The sequence below is a fragment of the Tyto alba genome, unplaced genomic scaffold, assembly GCF_018691265.1.
Source record: "Tyto alba isolate M040663 unplaced genomic scaffold, T.alba_DEE_v4.0 Super-Scaffold_2, whole genome shotgun sequence".
NCBI lineage: Eukaryota > Metazoa > Chordata > Aves > Strigiformes > Tytonidae > Tyto > Tyto alba.
Window position 1 is genome coordinate 63,542,578 of NW_024881282.1, and position 10,515 is coordinate 63,553,092.

Genomic DNA, 10,515 nt, shown 5'->3' on the forward strand with positions numbered 1-10,515 from the left:
ACTAAACCAGGTATCTGAGATAGATGAGAAGAACTGATCCCTGGAGGTACCTATATGCCACCATTGCTCACAGAGAGCACTGACATGATTAGTTACGACCAAGCATCTATCTTCCAGATGGTCTAACAAGGGTGAAATGAATCCTACCTTTGCCTTCCAATTCAGATGTTGAAATGATTAAAAGACAAACACTTCAGTGCAACAGAGAGGTACCTCAGATGGCATCTTTAGCTCCTTCTCCTAACTCTGTAGGGTGCTGAGGAACTTGCATGATGGAGTGATCTTGAATGTTGTGCCGGGAGATGCCAAGGACTAAACCACATGAAACCACAGGTACAGGCTTTGTCTGAACAGGCTCTTCTCTGATTTCTTAGGGGAAAAGGTGCCAAATTAGGAATAAATTAGAGGATAGGAGTCAGCAGTCACTCAGCCTGATTGGATAACTAGTTGGTCTGGAGAGAGCTCTATTCCAAGCATTCCTCAATTTAAATGTTTTCCAATCCACCTCCTGACTGTGGGTGGTGACTCTAATGATACAATAGTGGTAGGGTTATTTTCCAGCTCCATTTTTAAGCTAGGCCACTGTGCAGATAGGAATGCAAGATGTGAAGGGGTAAAAAGAACCTAAATAAGAGGAGTGCTGACTTAACCATGCTTAAGTCTCAGTCCTGTTGATTAAGACCCAATCCCATCCCTGCTCCCAGGAGTCCTCATGCATCTTATATGTAAGTCACTGGATGAAATACAGAACTGGGAACTTGGATCAGAACTGGTAGTTCTGGTGTCTAAGATCAGAAACAAAACAAAAGCCCTTGCAGATGGTCTTTACAGACCTGGGAAGTATTAAAAAGAATGATTCTATAACAATTATCACCAACCTGGTAAAATTCAAATAGAATTGATATAAATATTTTTTTCTTGTCATTCTTTTGCCTTGAGGACTCACTGTGGGTCCAGTAGCTGGGCTGGCAATAGCTCTAATAATGACAATTTTGTGAAACAGGGATATCAGGTGCTTCCTGACCCTGTTAGACATGTCTGTTTTTAGCATAAAAATCCCTTCAGTAATCTGGTAAACACCCAGATTACTGGGTGGTAAATCTTTCCCAGCTGCATTTGTTTGAGTATTCTCCCATCTCACCACTTTTCATCCCATCTTTCCTCCAGGTCTGGCCTTGGGAGTGCACATGTTCTGTAACATCTGTTTCTACAGAGACAGGCAATAGCACTCCTGATGTGAGTGCCCTGATGGACTCCTCATCCTGTGCCATGGCCTTGTATGCATGGTAAAGCAGAAATTTTCAAAAAGACTCTTTAGAATAACAGAGGAACAAGGAAAGGATTTTGCTTGAAACAATGTCCCGGAACCTTTCAGAAAATAAATAACTCAACCGAGAAGCACATTATACATGACAGACTGTTAGATAAGTAAAATGATCCAATACATACTAATAGAACAAAAGGAAATGAAATAAAAACAGAGTCCCACAAAAATCATCAACTGGAGCTTAAAGCCCAGCTCCTCTGATGCCTTTGAACATCTCCTACAACCCCTATTTAGCAGTGAGAGGAGGTACCAGTTCAAGGAGTAACCCTAAGCTTCTTCACCAGGTTCCCCGAGAGAGCACTCAGGAGAACTAATGACAGTGAGATGGTGCTTTTGGTGACACACCGTGGAGCTTGTGTTTTAAGGTGTTTGTTTTATGCCCTTAACTTTACATTAAGGGACTTAAAGCAGACAAGGTCTTGAGCAATATGGTATATGGATGTGTGTTTTATCACCCCCATTGCTTTAGGGCCTTAAAGATAATATAGGTCTCTAAAAACTACTCCACCATAAATCAGTTTTATAATTTTCTTTCTACTGTGACCCTCACCTCCCTCTTGTAACAGATTATTATTAGTCTGTTATAAAGTAGCTGACCATTTCAAGCATCCATCTTTCTCTGTTGATGGATTGCAGAGCCTGTATCCAGAACAGGGCCACACTGTGAACCGGCTCACCCAAGGTAATGTGACCCGTTTGAACACATCTTACTAAAGATTATGGATCTGGCTGAAGAACAGATCAGATGGAATTATATTCTCAAAACCTAAATACTACTCATTTTAATCCTTGACAGTGGAACCAACAGAGACTTGCTCTGATTCTGTAGCCCTTTGGAAAGCTAATTTGAGAAATAAGAGCAGGTGACAACAATATTTCTTTCAGACCTTATATCACCTTAGTCAAAATAAGAAGTACAATTTAGTCTGAAGGATAGAGGAGGTTTACAGGCACAGGGAGGAAACAACTGAAATGGAACAATGGGCTTTTAAGTCACATTGTGCTTGAGCAGGATTACAATGCTCTCAGGGCTATGTCTTGAATTCCTTCTTCAAACACTTCAGCATAATCAGCTTTTTAGGCCTTTCAATTCAATGCCAAATGGCAATACTGCCAATGCTGTCCACATGAGCCGAATCACCTCCAAGATAGATATAACAGTATTGCCATCAAACCACTCCAATAACACTATGAAGCATTAAGGAAATCAGATCTATTTATCCTGTATTAGAAGAGAGTCTATCATCATTCTCCTGTTAGAAGCAGGATTACCAAAGCCACAAGGTGAAAAAAACAAAAACGGGAAAAAGCTTTTCATGTTGCCAAAGACCAACACCCCTGTCATAGTGGATCCTGATGTTTCTGGATACAGCAGTATTATCAGAAGATTACCATGTGGCATTACGACACTCTGGAACATACTGTTCTTCCTGGGTGGGTGCACAGGGGCTTTATCCTGAAGACCACAGTGCAGAGATAGCCTAGAAAGCTTCCCTGATTGCTTCCTGACATGCATTAATTGATCATGTTGACACTCCCAGGGCAATGTTAAACAGTTCAATGGACACTATGGTGGTGTAAGCTGGGCTGGTAGACTTTTCTGTGGGGTATTTACAGGTAGCTAAGAGGTGAAAAGATAAGAAACTGGTTTCTCAGCTATAAACGGAAAAATTCTGGTTTTAAAACTTTACTGCCAGCTCACCCAGTTGAATGCTGGTCTTGTTTAGGAGGCAACTAAAAAATCATTGACTTCTGGTGCTGCCTAGAGGAGGCTGTTGACCAGTATCCTGCACTCCTCTGCTAGGCTGTTCTCTACCCATAGCTTACTCTTGTAGGCCATAGACAGTAATGTTTCATGCAGCTAATTAGCAGCTCTAAGGTGGCAATCAGATACCGAAATGGAATAAAGATCAGCAGCCTGAACCTTGTCTCAGCTGTCACTGGGACCTTAGCCATGAACATTTCAGCTGCCAACAGTCATGAATGATTCCATATGTACAGTAAATTTAGGGTGTCAAAGGCTCTGTCACACTTTAAAACAAGTGTATTACTGGCATTAGAGGCAAAAATGGACCACCTGGGCCATCACCGGTAATACTATGGCTACTCTGATAATTATCATGGGCATTGCCAATTCATTATGATATGGCAGCCCCGTTACAGAGTGTGTGTTGGAGAAGTTTGGACTACAGACCTCCATCTTTGCAACCTGGGCAAGCAGGAGCAGAATATTTGGCTGAAAATATGAGGACAGGCTTTTCATAGCCTGCTAGTTATGGACGAAAAGCTGACATGTAAACAGGCGTGTTCTGACCAAGCCTGAATTAGAGCTCAGCCTTATAAGTTACAGAATTGCACACACATATAAACTTCTAATATATAATACAGATTGATTCTCTCCCATCTCTTATTTGGATATCTGTAAAGTGACCAGCATAGTTGTGCAGGCTACAGCTCCTTTTTAAGAAAAAAAAAGTCTTTGCAAAAATACCACTTCATTAGAAACTCAACTTTTCATAGGAACATACCACTTATGACAAACCTCTTGCCAGAAGAATTTTGGGTGTTTTTTTTTTCTTCCAAATCCAGAATTAAATTCCTTTTCAAAATGAGGAAAATCATAGAACTTCCCCAATATTCTAGTGATATTAGCATTTTAGGGGCAGGTTGGCAGCCTAGGATCAAGCCTCCCTTCTGCACAAAGTGTGGGTCTTCAGAATTAGACTTTGCTGGGATGGTTTATTTTACTTACACAAAATAGCTTTCAAGAGATATGGGTTTGTTTTGATACAGAATAAGTACATTTTTAAAATGTGGAAGAGTTCTGCAGAATGAAAGAATAACTTTGTCAGATCTACTCCTGCAATTCAGGTCATCAACTTGTTCACCAGAGCACTGCCACGCCAATAAAAAATACTGGCAAATAAAAAGGTCTAAGTGAACCACTCTGAAGAGTTTCTGACAATTTGAGCTGAATCTCAGTACAATATCTTTATCACAATACCATCTTTCCTATCTGAAGCTGTCATTGTCACTATAGTAACTGCCATATTAAAAAAAATTCCCCTGCTAATCTTGAAATATGAACATAAACCTAAAATAGCCATGCTTACTGTACCAGTAATATCACCCAAGGATTTTGCAATGCTTTCATAGAGATCATAAACATAAAAGTTAAAATGAAGAAACATTCTGTATTTGATAGAATAAGTCTGCTAGTTGCCATACATGGAGTTACATGGCTTCATCTCCTTAATGGATTAAGATGCTAATACAGAAGAAATAATGGAAAAGAGAGAAAAGGTGGAAATTACTTTACAAGGGAGACATGGCTAGATTGTGAAAAACAAGATAGAAATTCTTTTCTGCTTTACAGCTGTTACAAGAGCTAGTGGTAGTCATGATAACATGCAATCTCTTTTCATGTTGCTGGAAGTTAATATAACTGCATTGCCATGAACAGACACAACTCACCATGTCTTGCTTGCCATTGTTCTCCATGCTGAATTGCTCCTGGATTCTGAAAATCACTGAGAAGTACTGTGAAAAATTGCAGGTCACGTAGAGACAGCCAAGGGATAAGGCAGATCCCTACTGTACAATATATAAGGATCAGCATAAATTAGGGCTAGCACATGATCTGTCCTGTGTGCAAAGAAGGATTTTCTCCCAAAGCAAATAGGCTTTATGTGCAAAAAGCTTTTTTTACATTACTTGTTTTTAGATGCCTGATTAGATGCTAATCGCTTCATCATCTTCCTTAACCTAAATTTTGTTGCTGTTATTTAGGATTTTTAGCATGGTAATGGACACAGATAACAGTTGACAAATAAAGGTATCTCTAATCCATAATTTTTGTTTCTTACTTTAATTGTTTCATTGCAAGTTGTGATATATTAATTATGGTCGGTTATCCTTGTTCAGAATACAAACACTTTAAAATGGTTAAAACTTTGATATACGAAGTATCAAGCTCTGTTTTCAATGTCATTGAACTCCCTTTTGTTGACTTATATGCCTATTAAAAGTATGTGGCAGGCAGTGCTGGACATGAAAAAACATTATTTAGCAATATAAAAAAGATATATGCAGACACAGAACCAACTTTCCACATTTTCCTCCAACTTACTCTGAAGTACAAGCATACACTAAGGAGGCAAGAAGGCAGTCTGAGACCCTGTCTATAAGGTGAGGTGGAAGTTGTTCATTATCTACCCAGTCACTGGCTTCTCAGCTGAGGAGGTCAAACAAAAGGAAACACCTGTGATGGCTTTATGGCCAAAATAGATTAATTGAAATGGAAATGGACTGATGTCACTCTGTTGGTTGAATTCAGAAAATATTTATTACATGACAGTGGCCTTCAGACTGTACTGAAGATTAGCTAGAGTGAGCAACCTACCCTTTGGATCACACCTGGATACGCAGAGCCGCACTGCAGACTTTCTGTGCAGTTAGGAGCCCTTGCAGCATGTTGTACAAGTCTTTATGTTGCCTTGGCCTGGCTGTCTGGTGCTTCCTTCCTGCCAAATTACAGAAAGCCCTGTTTCTACTTCTGGCTTATGAAGTTGACAGTGGGAAGGCATGAGCTGCCTGTCAGATCTTATGTGGCATTGTGCACGTCTGTCTTTGCTATGAAGTGGTTGGTTTACTAGTCCAAATGAATTCCCAGTTCAAGTTTTAGCCCAACCTCCAACTGTGTCAGTTGGAAGGGCCACTGGAATGTCAAGCAATAAGGTTTTGTGTGTTGACAGAAAGGGCATGAATATGATCCCTACCTGTACTGCAGTGTCCTTATGCCCTTCCTATTTCCTGTACATGATCTGCCCCATTGCCTGTACATACCTGTTGTTCAGGCTGAGTCTGCTTGCACAGAGGTCAGCTGTTGAACTTCTATTGACCTAAATGACAATGGGAACAAATATTTCAGCAAGTGCCATAAGATAGAATAAACTCTGCACCCCAAACACTTTGGGCTGCTGAAAGAGAGGAGAAATTAAAATATGAAATGAACTTGGAAACAAAACAAAAATTCAGTGTATTTGCATAATTCATTTTAATATTCAGATCTCTGCTCAGAGTATCAATAATGAAATAAAGCTAACAAAAAAAAAAAAAAAAAAGCCTTATGTTTCCCTTACAGGCAATGAAATCCAGAAACCTTGAGAAACAGAGGGAAGATTTTGTCAGATTATAAGACCAAGAGGAGAGAAACTTCAAAAATTTGGTGCATTTGTTCAGGAACAGCACTTTAAGAGGGCCTTGTCCATCTGTTTCAAAACCAAAATAAAAATCTGTCTCCTCCTCAAAAAGAGTTCCAAAATGTATTCCATTTCTTTACTGAGCAATTTATTGCACACCGTAACACCAGTACATACACTTAATTAAAAGTACTAAAATGTCAGAACACTATCAAGAAGCTGGGAGATATTGGCCTGTGTCCCAATTAGTTCTTTTATTAGCTACTCTTGTAGAATAATTTTTAATGAACTGAGGATGGATTTGATCAGGAACTGATTTTAAAAAGCAGGTTATAAACAGTATATTGTTGCAGGGTAGGAGATCAGGTTATGCCCCAATAGAATTATCTACGTTAGACTAAGATGCTCTTATAACCTCATTTGTGTTAGAAAGAATTTTGTTTCTTATGTGGGATTTTTAAATGGCTGTTTTCTCTATGTATTTGCTTTAGACTGACAGAAGGATGTGTTTTTAAGAATTTTAGGTTTATTATATACTTTGAGGTTTGCAAGGGAAGGAATAATGACATGAAACAAAAACTGTGTAGGTTTATCTGAAAATTGTCGTACAGTGTTTTACAAATATGAGCGTTACACAGAAGGCCCCTGAAAATCTGCATTTAGTTGGAAGATTTCCTCAACTTTAAATAGAAAAAAACATTCTCAATATCTGTTGCAATCCCCTGCTAGGACAGCATGGCTTGTCAGAGGCCCAGTTCTGTAAGAAGCTGATAATGTAAATGAGTTGATGAGCACCCTCTGCCCTGCGGGATTTGGTGGGAGGGGAGGGTGTGCCTGACTTCACCAGAGCACTTCTCCACTCCAGGAGAGGCATCCTTGCATCTGCTTACTTTATCTTCAAAGAAAACATATCCTAAACTCCAGAAGTCAAACTGACATATGTCAGCATAATAGGCCACGTACAGCTTTCTCTTATTTTATATCAAGACCTTACCTCAAAAGAACCGAGAACACACTTAGAATTAGATACAGGTTTAATTGTTTTTCTGTCTCAGGGGCCAAATTATCTTTGGTTTTACTAAAAAACTTATTTTCTTTAACTGTGAACAAAGTTCCATAAATCCAGCCTGGGATCTGAAGCCTTATTAGGTTTCTCTCACACAAAGAAGGTAACTAATAATTCTGCAGCTGAGTTTCTAATTACCAATCACATTAATGATCTATGGGCCAGGACATGACCCTCCCTGTCCCACAGATATTCTGGTTCTCCAGTGCTTACACGTATGGAAAGAGAACGAGTCTACTGAGAAAAATTGTTCTATTTTTTCTGCATTAGCCATTTTACTGACCACTTTAAATAAGACTACCACATTTAAACTGAGTAAACACTGTACTCATTCTGTCAAACTTCAGTGATCCACCATGCTTTGAAAATAGCTTTGAAACTTCTTTTGATTTATTTAAAAACTTCTCATTTCCAGAATATTCCTTGGAGATTTGCCATGTCTTTGACAGCTTGGAGAGAGACCCATCAAGCAGTATGTCTGGTAATGTATATTGAGAACAAATCCATATAAATCCCACCGTGTTTAACTTATTATTTAATATCATTACAGAAAAGGTCTGTCTTTCAGTTGACTTAGATGATTTAATAATTTAATGTTGTGGTAAAAAAAGAGGGTTTATTTGTAGGAAATAGATCTGATCCTTAAAAAAATGAGTAGGGCAACTGAAACACCTCCTTTGCTTCTTGAAATCAGAATCATTCTATTTTTGGAAGATCATGTCAGTAATGAAGTCTAATTTGAGGGCAGATACGTTCAAATTTATTTTGTCCTCCTTTTGGTGTAGGATTTATAAGGCTTTGGTAGAGTTATGCATCTGAGTCAGCCTCAGCACAAATGGGTTTTGTTCTACCTACATAATGCAGCCTAGTAGTTCCCAATCTTATAAAGCCCCAAAGGAATAATCAAATCACGCTTTTATAATGCCACATGCAGATTTCAAACTAATACTTACCTTCTCCCTGAGTGAAATGGGATAAAATACCTGTTTTACTGAACTTGGTCTAATAGATTCACTTTACCAAGGGAAGCTAATGCTAACGTTCATTTCCATGGAAACGGAGCTTGCAGAGGCGTCTTTCATACAGTGTTTTGGGTTAAGTGGAGCAGAGTTTGGGTCCCACTTTCCACACAATCTAAACTGATTACGTACTGCAAATATGCAGTGCCAATCTCCACGTTATGACAGTCATCTTCCTTTGGGGACTCGGTACCCCCTGTGAGAAGCACTCCCACAGACTCACACCTCTGCGCTTCCCGCAGGCTCCGCCCCACCCATGCTTGCTGCAGAGCACCGGCTGCCAGTTTCTGCTTGCCTTTTTATCAATGAATTTATTTTTAGCATGTTTGAAATGAAGGGATGCTGAACCGCATGCTGCCCTTTGTGTACCGTCTCTGCACTGGCTAGGTAGCAGGGAGAGGGAGGATGCAAAGGCAGGGTAGTGCTTCAACTTTTTTTTAGCTGCAATTCAGCATTGCGAGCTGGTCCACAGAGCACAGATCAGCTCAGTTATACGTGTGGCATTTCAGCACAATAGTTTTTGTGAGCAAAGAATGCCTGTCCTCTGCGTTTGATGCAGTTTAAATTTTGCAAGTGCTCTAATCTCATCTGAATTCCAAAGTTTCTTCAGGTGCAAAGAGCCTGAATACGTGAAACCATCACAGTAGGCAGTTGCTTAGGAATCTCCTATTTGTTGCCATAGTGGTTACTTTGAAAGAAAAGAAAAATAATCAAATTCTGGTACCTTAGTGGGTTTAAGTTAGCCAACAAAGATCTTGTGAAAATCCTGTTATTCTTCAAATAGAAAATAGATTACATTCTTTGTCTTTAAAAAAATGCAGGGTATCTTTCCTGAGTTTCTCTTCTGTCTGATTTAATTTAGTTTAATTCCTTCAGGCTTTGCTGTTCATTTCTCATCCTGTTTGAATGCATTATTAGTGAGTTCATTTTTCATTTACTATTATTTATTTGGATTATCTTAATGCATAAGGACTGACATTCCTTTGTCCGAAGAGCTATATAAATCAACAAACAAAGTAAAACAAAAAAAAATGTGATAGAAGCAGAAGACTAGAGACAGCAGACTAATCCAGACAGGCAGAGAAATCCTAAGAAATACTGCAACTGTATTTGTCAGCATGACAGGCAAGGGTCTTAGAGCACCATCAACCTAAATATTTAAGTTCTTGATAAGCAGGATTGCAAAGGAGGCTTTGACAGGCAATTCTGCAGGAAAGACCTGTGTGACAGATTAACACCAACAATTTTTTGAAATGGATTTACCTTTGCAAAGGACCAGCATCAGACATACACACAATCTCTATCTCAAATGATCTCTCTGAGTGTGGGAAAAGGAGGAAGGCTGGACTACAGATAACATCATTAGATGCTGGAGTAGGATCTTTGCTTCTTGGTGGTAACAAGCTATTTAATGTACATATGCATGATTGCATACATGTATAAAGAACATCTCATATATATAAATATGCAGACATATATAGTCCAGGGAATATGTTATTACCTAGAATGATGTGGATGGCTCAGCTCTTCATCTTTCTTCGCTACTCAATAATATAAGAAATTGAGATTCATATGAAAGTGCCATCAGCATTGTTTTCCCAAACTGCATTACTCTTGACAAAGGCAAATATTTGTAGGCTGAAAGCAAGCATGGTCTATTTTTTCCTGCAGTAATTTGTTGGAGGGGAGAGCTTCCCATTTCAGAGCTCTCAGGCACTCAACACTGCAGAATACTAAGTACAGCTTCCTTATGCGCTGTTTCCATAGGGTATTGCATAGAGAGGGAAAGGGCATGGACTGACAGAAAAAATATGTTTACAAATGTCAAGGACAATTTGTTCTGTCTTTACAAGCAAACCTAAGGAAAAATATGTCAAAAATACCTCAGCATGAGAAACTACA

General features: G+C 39.1%; 1 protein-coding gene across 1 annotated transcript in view; it reads right to left on the bottom strand.

The window, feature by feature from the left end:
- CTTNBP2 (cortactin binding protein 2) overlaps positions 1-4,820 on the bottom strand; it is a 137,459-nt gene extending 132,639 nt beyond the window's left edge. The window contains exon 1 of the mRNA XM_033007285.2: positions 4,802-4,820. Coding sequence (XP_032863176.2) covers positions 4,802-4,804 — 3 coding nt within the window. The 5' untranslated portion in view covers positions 4,805-4,820. The remainder of the gene's footprint in view (positions 1-4,801) is intronic.
- Positions 4,821-10,515: the final 5,695 nt, after the last annotated feature.